General features: G+C 55.2%; 1 protein-coding gene across 1 annotated transcript; it reads right to left on the bottom strand.

Annotated features, from left to right (window-relative positions):
• Positions 1 to 2,321: 2,321 nt before the first annotated feature.
• Positions 2,322 to 15,973, bottom strand: CACNG6 (calcium voltage-gated channel auxiliary subunit gamma 6). Its single transcript, XM_081108631.1, has 4 exons — positions 15,503 to 15,973; positions 10,332 to 10,406; positions 8,272 to 8,409; positions 2,322 to 3,520 (listed from the first exon to the last, which is right to left on the bottom strand). Exons 1-4 carry the CDS (start codon positions 15,828 to 15,830, stop codon positions 3,282 to 3,284), a joined length of 780 nt encoding a protein of 259 aa, XP_080964757.1. The 5' UTR covers positions 15,831 to 15,973; the 3' UTR covers positions 2,322 to 3,281.
• Positions 15,974 to 17,067: the final 1,094 nt, after the last annotated feature.

Below are 17,067 nucleotides of genomic sequence, written 5' to 3'. Positions count from 1 at the left end.
TTTCTGAGTTGAAATCCCTTTACTGGTCGTCAGGGGGCGAGGCTGACATTTGGCCAGAGGGGCTCCAACCCCTGACCTGGCTCTTCACTGGGGGGACTGCGGCTCTTCACTGGGGGGACTGCGGCTCTTCACTGGGGGGACTGCTGGTGCTGGGCTCTTCCCGCTTCTGCCACATTCTGTTCTCACCCAGTGTGTTCCCTGAGGCGACAGACCTCCCCACCGCCCTCCTCCCTTCCTTCCGAGTCCTCCCAGCTTTGCTGGCTCATCCGACTTCCCACCAACAGTCTCCTCAAGGCACCTGGGCTTTCTCCATCCTGCGCCTCAGAACTCCTGCAGCCCCCACCTTCTCCCCAATCCTAAAGCCACGTCCACATTTTTTGAAAATCCTCACCTGAGGATATGTTTCCCATTGATTTTTAGAGAGAAGGCAGCAAGGGAGAGAGAGAGAGAGAGAGAAGCACGGATGTGAGAGATACACATCCATGGGTTGCCTCCTGCACAGGGATCGAACCTGCAACCCAGGTATGTGTCCTTGACCAGGAATCGAACCCATGACCCTTTGGTTGCGGGCCGACACTCTAACCACTGAGCAACACCACCCAGGGCGTGTCCACATGCTTAGCTACTTGTTACGGCAGCACCCCGTTTCCAGGAACTACAATCTGTACGGTCTAGAGCAGCCGTGGGCAAACTACAGCCCGTTTGAAATAAAACAAAACAAAAAAAAGACCGTACCCTTTTATGTAATGATGTTTACTTTGAATTTATATTAGTTCACACAAACACTCCGTCCATGCTTTTGTTCTGGCCCTCCGGTCCAGTTTAAGAACCCATTGTGGCCCTCGAGTCAAAAAGTTTGCCCACCCCTGCTCTAGAGCCACCATAACAGAATATGACAGACGGGGTGACTCAAACCACAGAAATGGATTGTCTCATGGTTCTGGGGGCTGGAAGTTCGAGCTCAAGGTGTCTGAGGGTTGGTCTGTTCTGCGGCCGCGAGGGCGGAGCCGTTCAGGCTCATGAATGCCACCTTCTCTCCGACTGGCCTCACCTCACCCTCGTCTGGACGTGTCTATGACCTCATCTCCTTGGCGTGCAGGGACACGAGGTACCCTGGTGACCTCATTTTAATGTGATGACTTCTGTAAAAACCCCCATCTCCAAGAAAGGTCACATTCCATCCTGGCTGCGTAGCGCAGTTGGTTAGAGCTGTGGTCGGCAAACTGCGGCTTGCGAGCCACATGCGGCTCTTTGGCCCCTTGAGTGTGGCTCTTCCTAAGCCTTAGGAGGACCCTAATTAAGTTAATAACAATGTACCTACCTATATAGTTTAAGTTTAAAAAATTTGGCTCTCAAAAGAAATTTCAATCGTTGTACTGTTGCTATTTGGTTCTGTTGAGTTGGCCCACCCCTGGGTTAGAGCATCGTCCACATACACAAAGGTTGAGGGTTCAATCCCTGGTCAGGGCACACACAAGAATCAACCAATGCCCTGGCTGGTGTGGCTCAGTGGATAGAGCGTCGGCCTGGGGACTGAAGGGTCCTGGGTTCGATTCCATTCAAGGGCACATGCCCGAGTTGCGGGCTCAGTCCCCAGGAGGGGGCGTGCAGGAGGCAGCTGATCAATGATTCTCTCTCATCATTGATGTTTAATCTTTCTCTCCCTCTTCCTTCCTCTCTGAAATCAATAAAAATAAAAAAATAAATCAACCAATGAATGCATAAATAAGTGGGACAGCAAATCTCTCTCTTTCTCTTTCTCTCCCTTCCTCTCTCTAAAGTCAATAAATAAATAAAAATTTAAAAACAAACAGCCCAGCTGGTCTGGCTCAGTGGTTGAGTGTCGACCTATGAACCAGGAGGTCACGATTCGATTCCCGGTCAGGGCACATGCCCAGGTTTTGCGCTCGATCCCCAGTGTGGGGCGTGCAGGAGGCAGCCGATCGATGATTCTCTCTCATCATTGATGTTTCAATCTCTCTCTCTCCCTCTCCCTTCCTCTCTGAAATCAATACATATTTAAAAAACAAACAAATAAGGTCACATTCCGAGGTCCAGGGGGTGAGGACCCCAACACATACAACTGGAAAGGACACATTCCACCCCCAGCAGCGTTTGTGCTCTCGGTTTAGAATGTCCCATCACTCCCTGTGGGCCCATGGACACCTGGCTTCGGGGCGGACAAGTAGCGTGTAGCGCAGCGATGGCGAACCTTTTGAGCTCGGTGTGTCAGCATTTTGAAAAACCCTAACTTAACTCTGTGTCACGTATAGAAATTTTTTGATATTTGCAACCATAGTCAAACGAAGATCTATATTTTTGATATTTAGTTTATATATTTAAATGCCATTGAACAAAGAAAAATCAACCAAGAAAATGAGGTGACACGTGTGTCATAGGTTCGCCATCGCTGGTATCGCGTGTTTCTGGGAGGACAGAAGCATGACTTTTCTCTGCCCCAGATGCGCCCATCCCACCACAAACGGACTCCCATTCAGAGCTGTTACAGTTCCAAACCTTTAATCCCAAATCAGACCACAGTGAGGTCAGACCCAGACATTCTCCGACCCCGCCCCCCGCCCCCCGGCAACTCCCCCCTACCCTACCCCACGTCTCCAAAGGTTGGATTAGTCAGAAGAAGGCTCTTCCACAAGTGGATGCATCCAGATCGCAGACATGAACAGGGCCCGCTCCCTCCCCACACCCCCTGACCTCATCTCCCCCCCCACCCCATCCCCAGTTACCCCATCAGGTCCCCACCAACCGCCCCTGGGGACCCTCGTTTGCAAAAAGCCTCTCCCCACCCCACCCCCAAGCGGCCCAGAATTCAGCCACCGAGGAACACATATGTACAGAGGAAAAGGCGAGGGCGCGAGAGACGGGTCTGTGCAAACAGCCTGGAACCCCGGAGCAAGGAGGACAGTGTCTCCGGGATGTGGGGCGAAAGATGCTGAGGGGCCCTGGCCGGTGTGGCTCAGCGGATAGCGCATCAGCCCGAGGACCGCAGGGTCCGGGGTTCGATTCAGGTTGAGGGCATGTCCCTCGGTTGCAGGCTCCTCCCCGGCCCGGGGCCCTGGCCGGGGTGCATGCAGGAGGCAACCCATCAACGTGCATCTCTCTCACATCGATGTTTCTCTCTGCCTCTCCCTCTCCCTTCCGCTCTCTCTAGGGGTCAGTGGAGAAGTGTCCTCGGGTGAGGATTAACAACAACAATAAGATTCTGAGGGGACAGAGGACCAAGGAGGGGTTGCAAGGAGCTTCGGGAAAGCGCAGGGGTGCCTCTAGGGGGCCCTGGGCCCCTGCTTGGGACAGAGTGAGCCCCAGGGCCAGGGCGGCAGGGTGAGCAGGAGGAAGCAGCTGCCCCCCAGCAGCAGGACCAGGCTGGCCCCCACGGCGCAGCCCAGAGACCAGGAGTACTCGTAGGTCAGGGCCGGGGCCGGGGGCGGCTCGGGGCTGACCCTCTGAACCAGGGCTCGCACGGAATGCCGGAACACCTCCAGGCTGACCAGGAGCAGCAGGCCTGCGGGGAGAGGAGAGAGGAGGGAGGTGCTCAGGCGCTGGGGAACCCCCAACTTCGGTCTCAATAGCTCCTCAATGCACCCCATCCCAGGCTCCTCAAACAAGAAACCTGAGAGACCCCCCCCCCAATCACCCTCTCATTCATTCATTCATTCATTCAACAACCACTGACTAAGCACCTGTTACATAGCAGATGCAATTTTGGAAGCTGGAGAGAAAGAAGGAAGGGTAAGTGTGAGAGGCACAAAGTGGAGCAAGCAGCGGGCGCCGGGGGCCGGGGAGGGGAGTGGGAGTCGGTTTTTAAGGGGACAGGGCTTCAGCTGGGGAAGATTGAAAGGTTCTGGAGTGACCCAGGCTGGGTGGCTCAGTGGGCTACAGCGTCATCCTGATACACCGTTTCGGGTTCGATCCCCAGTCAGGGCACATACAAGAATCAACCAATGGCCTTGGCTGGTTTGCTCAGTGGCTAGTGTCGGCCTACGGATTGAAGGGTCCCAGGTTCGATTCCAGTCAAGGGCACATGTCTGAGTTGCAGGCTCAATCCCCTGTAGGGGGCGTGCTCGAGGCAGCTGACCACTGATTCTCTCTCATCATTGATGTTTCTATCTCTCTCTCCCTCTCCTTCCTTCTCTGAAATCAATAAAAATATATTTTAAAAAAAGAATCAGCTGATGAATGCATAAATACACGGAACAACAAATCTCAATCTCTCCCTCTCTCTCTCTCTCTCTCCTCATCAGTCACACCCCAGTAAAGTTGAAAAAAACAGCGATGGTCACCCTAGCTGGTTTGGCTCAGTGGCTAGAGCGTCAGCTTGCTGACCGAAGGGTCCAGGGTTCGATTCCGGTCAAGGGCACATACCTGGGTTGCAGGCTCCTCCCTGGCCCGGGGCCCTGGTTGGGGCTCATGCAGGAGGCAACCAATCGATGTGTTTCTCTCCCATCCATGTTTCTCTCTGCCTTTCCCTCTCGCTCCCACTCTCTCTAAAAATCAGTGGGAAAATACCTAGGTTGAGGATAAAAAAAAAAAAAAAGAAACAGTGATGGTGAAATGAAAAGAAAAGAAATGAAATGAAAATGAAAAGAAAGGCAGCCAAGTTGTAATGCAATTTGATTTTAAAAAGAAGTGGGGGGAGGGGGTGCCTGACCGGTGTGGCTCAGTGGATAGAGCGTCGGCCTGCAGACTGAAGGGTCCCAGGTTCGATCCCGGTCAAGGGCATGTACCTTGGTTGCGGGCACATCCCCAGTAGGGGGCGTGGAGGAGGCAGCTGATCGATGTTTCTCTCTCATCAATGTTTCTGACTCTCTATCCTTCTCCCTTCCTCTCTGTGAAAAATCAATAAAATATATTTTTTTTAAAAAAAGAAGTGGGGCGGGGGGGCGAGGAACAAGACAGACAAAGACCCTGACCTCATGGGGCTTAGATTCTATGGGAGGAGACGGGTAGTAAACAACGCTTGCAGGAGACAATGAGGAAGTCAGTACATAATGCAGCAGGCAGGTGTGATGGGCACAGTGACAGGGTGACGGAAACCCAGCTCCCGCCAACGGCAGCCCTCCATCTACCAGCTGCCCCCTGCACGCTCAGCCCTCCATCTACCAGCTGCCCCCTGCACGCTCCTGCAACCGGGGGATCCGGCCTGCAACCCAGGCATGTGCCCTGACCAGGGATCGAACCACCAACCTCCCAGTGCACGGGCCAACAGCCACCCAACCGAGCCACGCCAGCCAGGGCGAGAGACAGAATGTTTAACTGATGATGGCTTTGATGGGAGTTCATCCGACCTTTAAATACCGGCCCAGAGAAATCTCTACGTACTGCCCGCCGGGCAGAGCACGTCGCGGGCCCTCCATGGCCTGCCGGCGGCCGGGTTACAACCTCCAAAGTACACACGTGAGAAGACAAGATAATTTCAGACGGCGAGGCATGCTGGGAAGGAGTTAAAAACAGGGTGATGGGAAGGGGAGTGACACCCCGGGGTGGAGCAGGGACTTGAAATAGTGTCGTCGGGAAAAGGCATGGCAGCTGAGACGCGGATGAAGGATGCCTGGAAGCCGGCCACGGACGGAATGAAGCCACGGCTATTCCAAGCAGGAGGGGTGGCTGGGGCGAAGGCCGTGGTGGGATGGAGTAGAATGAGGAGTTTGAGGAAAAGAGAGAAGGTCAGTGAGACCAGAACAAAGAGAGTGGGGAGGAGGCGAGTGGTGGGCAATGGGCGTGCCGAGGCGGGCAGGGGTCAGATCCCTTAGGACCATCTTTTTTAAAAAAATATATTTGTATTGATTTCAGAGAGGAAGGGAGAGGGAGAGAGAGAGAGATAAACATCAATGATGCGAGAGAATCACTGATTGGCTGCCTCGTGCATGCCCCCTACTGGGGATCGAGCCCACAACCTGGGCATGTGCCCTTGACTGGAATCGAACCCGGGATCCTTCAGTCTGCAGGCTGACGCTCTATCCACTGAGCCAACCCGGCCAGGGCCACTCAGGACCATCAGATGGTCATCCATGGTCATGGGTCCCAGCCGCCTCCCCTCTCAGATCCTGGAGCCTGGCCCAACCTCAGTCCCTGGCCCTCCGTCCTCTTTATCCTCTGCTTCTTCCAGTTTCCCCCATGTTTTCGGGTTTTTTTAAAATATATTTTTACTGATTTCAGAGAGGAAGGGAGAGGGAGAGAGAGAGAGAAACATCAATGATGAGAGAGAATCACTGACCGGCTGCCTCCTGCACACCCCCCACTGGGGATCAAGCCCACAACCTGGGCATGTGCCCTTGACCGGAATTGAACCTGGGACCCTTCAGTCCGCAGGCCGATGCTCTATCCACTGAGCCAAACCAGCCAGGGTTCCCCCATGGTTTTTAATCAGGGGCCTGGAGCATGCATCCTGGAGTCAGTACACCATGGTTCAGTGACCCCCTGAGCCTTTCCCGGCCCCACGCAGCTCAGCATGAGGGCATTGAAGGTGGCAAAGCATCTGGACAAAGAGGAGACACTGTCCAGTCCCCTTCACGCCTTTGCAAGTTCCTGCATCGTTCATTCATTCGACAGATCTCCACTGAGCTCCCGTTGTGAAATATATATACAGGGGACTAACAGAGGCTTCCACCCGGAAGGAGAGATGGACAATAACCCGGTGAATGTATTGTGGTGGGCTGAGCCGCATCCTATATTGGGTGGGTGGGTTGGGGGGGCCTTTAAAGAAATGAGTTAAAATGAGGTCATTCGAGTGGGCTCCAATCCAGTGCGGCTGCTGCCTTCACAAGGAGAGAGTAGGACACAGACAGGCACAGAGGGACGACCACGTGAGGACACGGGGAGGAAAGGGCCATCTGCAGGCTGAGGAAAGAGAGGCCTCAGGAGAGCCCAGCCCTGCTGACCCCGGGAACCTGGACTTCCAGCCCCCAGGACGGAGAGAAATACATTCCTGTGGTCAAGCCACCGGTCCGTGGTGCGCTGCCCTGGCAGCCCTCACAAGCAAATGCCGAACTCGTGGCCTTTCTATCCACATTCGCAAACGCTTGCCCAGTGAGGACTACATTTCACAAGGTGCAGCATTTTTTCGGACCCTCAACTCCAAGAAGGCAACAGTCCTTGCAGACCCCAAGGTCCGAATCTCTTTTCTTTAATTATTAAATGTATTGGGGTGACATCGGTTAATAGGATCATATAGGTTTCAGGTGTGGGTTTCTATGCTACAAGACTTGTATATTGCTCTGTGTGCCACCACCCAAAGTCAAATCATCTTTCCTCGCCATATATTAGGCCCCCTTCACAGCCCCATGCACAAGAGAGCTTGGAGACCCTCCAATTCCCAGCCAACAACGGGGCTTAGAGCTCTCATATCTGAGCCTACCACTAGCCCTTGTGCCTCCCAGCATGCAACAGTGCTTGGAGACCTCTCAGCCTCCCAGCATGCAACAGTGTTTGGAGACCTCTCAGCCTCCCAGCATGCAACAGTGTTTGGAGACCTCTCAGCCTCCCAGCATGCAACAGTGCTTGGAGTTCTCAGCCTCCCAGAATGCAAAGGTGCTTGAGGACCCTGCCTCCCAGCGTTCAACAGTTCTTGGAGCTCTTACCTCCCATTGTGCAAACCAGCATGCAACTGTCCTTAGAGATCCCACCTCCCATCGTGCAACAGTGCTTGGAGATCCTAACCTGCCAGCATGCACAGTTCTTGAAGACCATACCTCCCAGCATGCAATGGGGTTTAGAGATCCCACCGCCCAGCATGTAATGGGGTTTAGAGATACCACCTCCCAGCATGCAATGGAGTTTAGAGATTCCCACCTCCCAGCATGCAATGGGGTTTAGAGATACCACCTCCCAGCATGCAATGGGGCTTAGAGATCCCACCTCCCAGCAGGCAACAGTGCTTGGGGATCCCACCTGCCAGCATGCACAGTTCTTGTAGACCATACCGCCCAGCATGCAATGGGGTTTAGAGATCCCACCTCCCAGCATGCAATGGGGTTTAGAGATCCCACCTCCCAGCAGGCAATGGGTTTAGAGATTCAACCTCCCAGTATGCAATGGGGTTTAGAGATTCACACCTCCCAGCATGCAGTGGGGTTTAGATATTCAACCTCCCAGTATGCAATGGGGTTTAGAGATCCCACCTCCCAGCATGCAACGGGATTTAGAGATTCCCACCTCCCAGCATGCAATGGGACTTAGAGATCCCACCTCCCAGCAGGCAACAGTGCTTGGGGATCCCACCCCACAGCCTGCCATGTCCTCGCGCGCGGCCCTCACCTGAGAGGCCAAAGCAGATGGCTCCCACGCGGACCAGGAACTCGGCGCCTTTGCTGAGCACCATGATGATGCAGAGGCACCCCAGGGCCATGACCGTCAAGCCGAGAACCGCTATCACCGCGGCCGCCAGGTTCATCTCTGTGCAGGGGGGAGGGGCAGAAGGGAAGAACATGGGGTGCAGGGAGTGGGCGAGCCCCCCGACAGGGAGCCAGAGCCAGGGAAGTGGGAGATTCGGGGCCAGAGGAGCATGTCCCAGGAGAAGCCCATCCAATGGTTGACTTCCTTTGTTGAGGGATCTAAGACCCAGGCAGGACCTCAAGTCACACAGCAGAGAGGGGTCAGAGCCGGACGTGAAGGAAGGGAACGACCAGTGATGACTTGGGGTCTGGTCGCCGCCTGTTTACAGGTGAGGAGACTGAGGCAGTGGGCGCGTGGGTGGCCATGGGGGGGTATGATACAGTGGCCACTTCCTGGATGGACGGTGCTGGTGACGTCACGGAACCTCTCAGCCTCAATTTTCTCCTCTAGAAAAGCAGGATCCAATTCCTTATTGGGCCCGGCCTGCGTAGCTCAGTGGTTGAGCGTCCATCTATGAACCAGGAGGTCACGGTTCAATTCCCGGTCAGGGCACATGCCCAAGCTGGGGGCTCCATCCCCAGTGGGGGGGGGCGTGCAGGAGGCAGCCAATCAGTGATTCTCTCTCATCATCGATCTCTCTCTCTCTCTCTCCCTTCCTCTCTGAAATATAATAAAAATATATTTTAAAAAAACAAAAAACAGCCCTAGCCAGTTTGGCTCAGTGGGTAGAGCATTGGCCTGCAGACCAAAGGGTCCCGGGTTTGATTCTGATTAAGGGCACCTGCCTGGGTTGTGGGCTTGATCCCCAGTGGGGGGCGTGCAAGAGGCAGCCAATCTATGATTCTCTCTCATCATTGATGTTCTATCTCCCTCTCCCTCTCCCTTCCTCTCTGACATCAATAAAAATACATATTTTTAAAAAACGGAAAAAATATCCTGGGGTGAGGATTAACAACAACAATGTGAATTTCCCAATCACACCTGCCACCCTCAGGTGCTCAGCAGCCACCAGGGGCCGGAGGCTGCCACACTTGGCAGCACAGACACAGGACACTTCCATTCGCACAAAATATTCTGGGGGAGAAGCTGCCGTAGAGCTTGAATCCTGCCTTTGCCTCTTGGCTTCCGGGGAAAATAAATTTAACCACTCACGCACATCCGTTTCCTCAGCTGGGAGACTGAGATAAAGCCCCCGCCTGCCGAGCAGGCCAGGATGGAGCGCCCAGCACCATGTCTAGCACATGGTAGATGCACATTTGTAAGATGTTAAAGTGCCAGGCACAGCCCTAGCTGGTTTGGCTCAGTGGATAGATAGAGCATCAGCCTGTGGACTGAAGGGTCCCGGGTTCGATTCTGGTCAAGGGCACATGGCTGGGTTGCAGGCTCGATCCCCAGTCGGGGGCGTGCAGGAGGCAGCCAATCCATGATTCTCATCATTGATGTTTCTCTCTCTCTCTCCCTCTCCCTTCCTCTCTGAAATCAATAAAAATATATTGGGGGGGCCCTGCCCAGTTTGGCTCAGTGGATAGAGCGTCGGCCTGTGGACTGAAGAGTCCCAGGTTCGATTCCGGTCAAGGGCATGTACCTTGGTTGTGGGCACACTCCCGGTAGGGGGTGCGCAGGAGGCAGCTGATCAATGTTTCTAACTCTCTATCCCTCTCCCTTCCTCTCTGTAAAAAAATCAATAAAAATATATTTTTTAAAAAAAATTAAAAAATATATATTGGGGTGAAAAATAAAGTACCATGCACAGAGAGGGAATGTGACTTGCCTAAAGTTGCACAGCATGTGGCAAAGGCAGAGCCGGGGTAGGAGTGTCGGGAACAGGGCCCTGCAGAACCATGACCCTCCTGCCGCCACTCCCCCCAAAGTGGGACCTCCCCGGGACATAGGAGCTGAGCCCCAGCCTGCCAAGAACCCCTCCAACACGGCCAGCATATCCCCCACCCCCTAACCCCCACCGCGGGGTGACAGGCTCTCACCTTTCTTTGTGGTTCTCTGGAAGATGTGTGCGTTCTCCCCCGTGGTGAAGAATTTAAAGTAGGTGCAGTTGGTTTCTGTGGGAGCAAGGGAGAGAGAAAAATAAGGGAGGTGATGCCAGGGGGGACCCTGGTGTAAGTTCAGGACTGGATAGTAAACCTAGCTCACAGTAGCCTAAGAATATGACCTGAGCATCCCCGATAAAAATATGACAGAAGAGCCCTAGCCGGTGTGGCTCAGTGGATAGAGCGTCCACCTGTGGATTGAAGGGTCCTGGGTTCGATTTCGGTCAAGGGCACATGCCTGGGTTGCAGGCTCAATCCCCAGTGGGGGTGGTTGTGTGCAGGAGGCAGCCAATCAGTGATTCTCTCTCATCATTGATGTTTCTATCTCTCTCTCCCACTCCCTTCCTTTCTGAAATCAATAAAAAATATATATTTTTTAAAATGACAGAAGAGTTCTAGCTGGTATGGCTCAGTGGATAGAGCGTCGACCTGCGGACTGAAGGGTCCCGGGTTCAATTTCGGTCAAGGGCAGGTGCCCGGGTTGTGGGCTCCATCCCCAGGAAGGGGCGTGCACGAGGCAGCCAATCAATGATTCTCATCACTGATGTTTCTATCTCCCTCTCCCTTTCCTTTCCTCTCTGAAATGAATAAAAATATATATTAAAAAAATATGACAGAAGAGAAAAATGATGCTCAGTAAAAGCCACCTGTTGTCACAGCTTATCCGGAGCTGGGATTCCAATGAGGAGCTTTTTAAAAATTGATTTGAGGGAGGGAGAGGGAGAGAGAGAGAGAGAGAGAAACATCGATATGTTGTTCCACTTATTTATACATTCATTGGTTGATTCTTGTATGTGTCCTGACTGGGGATCGAACCCACACCCTTGGTGTATTGGGACAATGCTCTAACCAACTGAGCCACCCGGCCAGCATAGCTTTTTTTTTTTTAATTGATTTTTTACAGAGAGGAAGGGGGAGGGATAGCGAATTAGAAATATCGATGAGAGAGAAACATCCATCAGCTGCCTCCTGCACACCCGGTACTGGGAATGTGCCCGCAACCAAGGTACATGCCCTTCACTGGAATCGAACCTGGGACCCTTCAGTCCGCAGGCCGCCGCTCTATCCACTGAGCCACACCGGTCAGGGCTCGGCCAGCATAGCTTTTATGTGTATGGAAAACCAGCACAGTGCGTGACTGACTCTACTGCGGTGTTCGGGCACCGAACCTACGCTCTCTTCGAGGTGTGCCTGTGCCAGTCTTTCTGGAAGGCAGACTCTGACAGACTTCATGGAATGAAGGACAGTTATGCCCTATCACCACCTGTTTTACTTCTGGGGATACATACAGACAAAAACCATATGCAGGGACGTATATGTTTACAATCACAGGGCGTCCGAAGACTAACAGAAAGCAGCCTATAGCCCTGACCGGTGTGGCTCAGTGGATAGAGCGTCGGCCTGCGGACTGAAGGGTCCCAGGTTCGATTCCGGTCAAGGGCATGTACCTTGGTTGTGGGCAGGTACCCAGTGGGGTGTGCAGGAGGCAGCTGATCGATGTTTCTTTCTCATTGATGTTTCTGACTCTCTATCCCTATCCCTTCCTCTCTGTAAAAAATCAATAAAATATATAAAAAATATTTTTTTAAAAAAAAAAAAAAAGAAGAAGAAGAAGAAGAAAAAGGAAAGCAACCTACAGAGATCTGAGAAATAAAAAACAGGACCCTGGCCAGCTAGCTCAGTTGGTCAGAGCATCGTCCTGATTCACCATGGTTGCAGGTTTGATTCTAGGTCAAGGGACACACACGAATCAACCAATGAATGCATCAATATGTGGAACAACCAATCTCTCTCTTTCCTCTCTCTCTCTCTCTCTCTCTCAAAATCAATCAATATATATTTTTTAAGAAAACACATTAAGAGCTGAGTCAGGAAGGAATGAAATAAAAGAATAATAATGTTAAGTAGAGCACAAGAAGGCTCTTGCAAAGGCTGATAATGGCTTCGTGACAAACCCCGGAGCGCATGAGTCATCCAACTCTGCGGACTGGAGGTCCCAAACCCTCAACTTCAAAAGCAAACAAAAACCCGCTTTCCGAACCGCGCTTTAAAGCCAGAACTTCCTGCAGAATTCATTATTTCAGCTTCCTTAGTCTACAGGCGGGGAAACTGAGGCACGGGAAGGGAGGGGAGAGGTAGAGACTGGGGGGGCGGGGCAGAGTCAGGAGAGGGGCCTGGCAGACGGGGGGGGGGAATGGGAAGAAGGAACTTTCCAGACCAAAGGGGGGGTGTGGAGGTGATACCAGCAGGAGATGCTTACGTAGCACGGGGCTCTGTTCTAGGTTCTCCACATGCACTAACTCCTTAGTCCACAGAGCAACCCCGGGAGTAGTTATCATCGCCCCCATTCTACAGAAGAGAAAAGCGAGGAGGAGAGGTAAACTGAGTCAGGTGAGGTGGGACGCTCCACCTGGTGGCCTGAGGGAAGGAGGGGGCTTGAGACGTCCCATTGGGAGCAGTGATGGCGAACCTTTTGAGCTCGGCGTGTCAGCATTTTGAAAAACCCTAACTTAACTCTGGTGCCGTGTCACATATAGAAATGTTTTTATATTTGCAGCCATAGTAAAACAAAGACTTATATTTTTTATATTTATTTCATATATTTAAATGCCATTTAACAAAGAAAAATCAACCAAAAAAATGAGTTCGCATGTCATAGGTTCGCCATCACTGATTTAGACCCTATTGTCGCAGTCAATGGGGGGACTGGCCCACACCCATGAGGGGACTGGGCCGTCCCATCTAGCTGGCATGGTACATTGTTCCAGGACAGTGTCAGGTGTCTGGCATCCCATTCATTAACAGTCTAGGACAGCGGTTCTCAACCTGTGGGTCGCGACCCCTTTGGGGGGTTGAACGACCCTTTCACAGGGGTCGCCTAAGACCATCGGAAAACACATCTATAATTCCATATTGTTTTTTTGATTCATCACTATGCTCTCATTATGTTCCATTTGTAACAATGAAAAGACATCCTGCATATCAGATATTTACATGACGATTCATAACAGTAGCAAAATTACAGTGATGAGGTAGCAAGGAAAATAATTTTATGGTTGGGGGGTCCCCACAACATGAGGAACTGTATTAAAGGGTCACGGCATTAGGAAGGTTGAGAACCACTGTTCTAGGACATCTTGTCTCTGACCCCAAAGATTATGGCACATCCCATTTGGAAAATAAAATCAATAAATTTTTTTTAAAAAATTGTTTTGGAGAAAGAGAGCTGTGCCTGGCCGGTGTGGCTCAGTGGTTGAATCAGGAAGTCACGGCTTGATTCCTGGCCAGGGCACAGGCCTGGGTTGCAGGCTCAATCCCCAGTAGGGGGGTTGCAGGAGGCAGCCGATCAATGATGCTCTCTCATCATTGATGTTTCTCTCTCTGTCCCTCTCCCTTCCTCAGTGGATAGAGCGTTGGCCTGCGGGCTGTACCCCCATGTACCTCCATTTTATAATAAAATATGTATATGTATTTTTGAAAGATAAGCATTGCTATAAAAATCAACACAGAGGAACCCCATGATATGCAGTAGGGGGGGAGGACATCTCCTCAGGGCAGTGAAGGTAACATTTCCTGGGAAGCGGGGGGGTGGTGTGACAGGGGGGGTCTGGGGGGCAGGGAGATGTGAGGTGAGAGGTTCATTTGGTGGAATCAGTAGTGGGAACAGGCATGATGCTACTTGGGTCAAGGCTGTCCGCCTCCCAGGGCCCGCGGGTTGGGGTGCAGCTGCCTGGGAGTGGGACGAGCAAGCTGACACCAGGAACCCAGTCTCTCTCGGGGCACAGGCTGTGTGTGGGCACGTGCACAGGGCACAGGCTGTCCCCGGGTGTGGGTGTTTCTGGGGAACGCAGGCTGCTGAGGGCGCCAGCTGTGTGTGGAGTCACGGGCTGGGTGTCGGGCCCAGGCCACGTGTGGAGGCACAGGTGCCCGAGGCTCCCTGGGGGGACACAGGTGTCTGGGATCACAGTCTGTACGGGCGGGGCCTTGGAAGTCACAGCATGTTCTGGGGCACAGGGGGGGATCTGGGGGTACAGGCTGGTCTGGGGGTACAGGCTGGTCTGAAGGAACAGGTGGGTCTGGGGGTACAGGCTGATCTGGGGTACAGGCTGGTCTGGGGGTACAGGCTGGTCTAGGGGTGGGGTACAGACTGGTCTAGGGGTACAGGCTGGTCTGGGGGTATAGGGTGGCCTGAAGGAACAGGTGGGTCTGGGGGTACAGGCTGGTCTGGAGGTACAGGCTGATCTAGGGGTACATGGTGGTCTAGGGGTACAGACTGGTCTGGAGGTACATGGTGGTCTAGGGGTACAGGCTGGTCTGGGGGTACAGGCTGGTCTGGGGGTACAGGCTGGTCTGAAGGAACAGGTGGGTCTGGGGGTACAGGCTGATCTGGGGTAGAGGCTGGTCTGGGGGTACAGGCTGGTTTAGGGGTGGGGTACAGACTGGTCTAGGGGTACAGGCTGGTCTGGGGGTACAGGGTGGCCTGAAGAAACAGGTGGGTCTGGGGGTACAGGCTGATCTGGAGGTACAGGCTGGTCTAGGGGTACATGGTGGTCTAGGGGTACAGACTGGTCTGGAGGTACATGGTGGTCTAGGGGTACAGGCTGGTCTGGAGGTACATGGTGGTCTAGGGGTACAGGCTGGTCTGGGGGTACAGGCTGGTCTAGGGGTGCATGGTGGTCTAGGGGTACAGGCTGGTCTTGGGGTACAGACTGGCCTGAGGGTACAGGCTGGTCTTGAGGTTCAGACTGGCCTGAGGGTACAGGCTGGCCTGAGGGAACAGGTGGGTCTAGGGGTACAGGTGGTCTAGGTCTGGGCCTAGACTCTAGGGGAACAGGATGATTTAGGGCTACAGGCTGGCCTGGGGCACAAGCTAGTCTAGGGGTGCAGACTGTTATGGGGGTGCAGGCTGGCCTGGGGCACAAGCTACCTGGGGTACAGACTTTCCCTCTCTACAAGGTTTGCGCGGGGAGCCAAGGCCCTGGGGGAGCGCGGGGCGGTGCAGGCTCCCTCCCCGGGGCTCCGCTCTCTCTGGGGCACCGTTTCCTCCCGCCCCCTCCCCCCCGCCGTCTGGGGGGCCCCCTCCCGCCCCCGCGCCCTGGGCGCCTCACCTCCGGGCAGCTGGGCGGGGCCGCAGGTCCGCCGGCCCGCGGGCACGTCCTCCTGCCACAGGCGCTTGACGCACACCTTCCAGAGCCCCAGGTAGGCGGCGTCGCACACGGCGCTGTCGTTGGCCCTGACGGTGTTGAGCTCCACCCAGAACTCGGTGCCCACGGCCAGCACGGCCAGCGTGGCGCCCACGGCGGCGAGCAGCAGCGCCAGCTTGACCTTGCCCTCGCGCTCCGGCGACAGCCCCGGCGGCTGCCCCGCGCCCCGCCTGGCGGCCGCGCCCCGCCGCCGGTCCTCCTCTTGCATCAGGAAGTTGGACCACATCATCATCCCGGCGGCGGGCCGGGCCGGGCCGGGCCGGGCCGGGTTCACGGGGAAAGGCTGGGCCGGGCGGGCTGGGCCGGGCCGGGGCTGGGGCGGGGCTGGGGCTGGGGCTCGGGGTGGGGATGGGGGTGGGGGGGCGCCCTGGGGTCTCGCAGGCGCTGGGGGGGCTGTTACCACGGGACGATAAAACAAGGAATCGCTGAGTCTCCCCGGAACCTCACATGGGGGTGCCTTTGCGTCTCAGAAGAGAGAAAAACAAGACAGCCCCCCCACCCCACCCCCTACACACACACACACACACACACCCTGGGGAGCCCTCCGAGAGCAGGGAAGGGCCTGCGTTGCCACAGAAACTCAGCAGAGACGTGGACCCGGAGCAAAATCGAGGCGCCCAGGAGGGGGCCCGGGGGCTCTGGGGGCAGGAGGACTCCGAGGGGCTGCTCCGCGCGCCCCCTCCCTCGGCTCAGATTTCGGGGTGCGCAGGAGGGGACGCTGAGCTCTCCGTGCGCATGCAAGGAGGCGCCTGTTGGCTTCTTTTCGGCTCGGAGTCTGGGGAGGGAGGAGTCGGGTCGCCTCTGGAGGGTTTAGGGGGGCAGGTCAGCCCCGATTCTGCGTCTCGGGGAGGCCGTGGGACCCCCCCCCCAACATTCACACAAGGGGAATCCACAGAGTCCTGGCTGGGGTTCAGAAAAGAGGGGGGACCTGCTGGAATCAGAGGACAGACTCCATCCGAGGTCTGCACGGGGGCGGAGGGCTCCCCAAAAGGCTCAGAGTAGGGGGGGCCTGGGGTCCTCACGGAGGGGCTCAGATCGAGGGGTGGCGCCCCGCGCTGCAGCTCAGCAAACGGGGACAGACGCTCCCCGCGGTGGAAGGAAGGACAGCGGGGCCCGGAAGGCACTCGGCGTCCCCTCCGGCTCGCCGGGCTCCCCTCCCCCGGGCTCCCAGGGCCTGCCGGGCCGGGAAGGCTCCAGGCTCCGCTCCAGGCCGGGCGCCTCCCGCAGGCCGCCCTCCCCCGGCTCCCGGGCAGGGACCCCGCTCGCCCTCCTGCCTGGGCGCCGCCCCAGCTCCGCGATCCTCCGCACCGCGCGCTCCGCACCGCCGCCCGCCCGGCCGCCGCACCCGCGCCGCTCGCCGCGGCCTCGCCCCCGGCCGCCCACCCCCACCCTCCCCGGCTATTTCGGGCTCGACCCGTAAATAACACCCGCACCTGTCGCCGGGCGCCTGTTGCCATGGGGATCCCGGG

This window comes from Myotis nattereri (assembly GCF_964212035.1).
Source record: "Myotis nattereri genome assembly, chromosome: 15".
In the NCBI taxonomy this organism is placed as follows: domain Eukaryota; kingdom Metazoa; phylum Chordata; class Mammalia; order Chiroptera; family Vespertilionidae; genus Myotis; species Myotis nattereri.
The sequence above is the reverse complement of the archived record's forward strand: the minus strand, read 5'-3'. Positions and strand labels throughout refer to the sequence as shown.

Bases quoted from the DNA above. Each gene is read 5' to 3' on its own strand.
- CACNG6 (XM_081108631.1), bottom strand. From the start codon at position 15,830: ATGATGATGTGGTCCAACTTCCTGATGCAAGAGGAGGACCGGCGGCGG. The intron at 10,407-15,502 runs GTGAGGCGCCCA...TTGCTCCCACAG, and splicing joins CCCCGCCCAGCTGCCCGGAG to AAACCAACTGCACCTACTTT. The intron at 8,410-10,331 runs GTGAGAGCCTGT...CCCCCTGCACAG, and splicing joins CCAGAGAACCACAAAGAAAG to AGATGAACCTGGCGGCCGCG.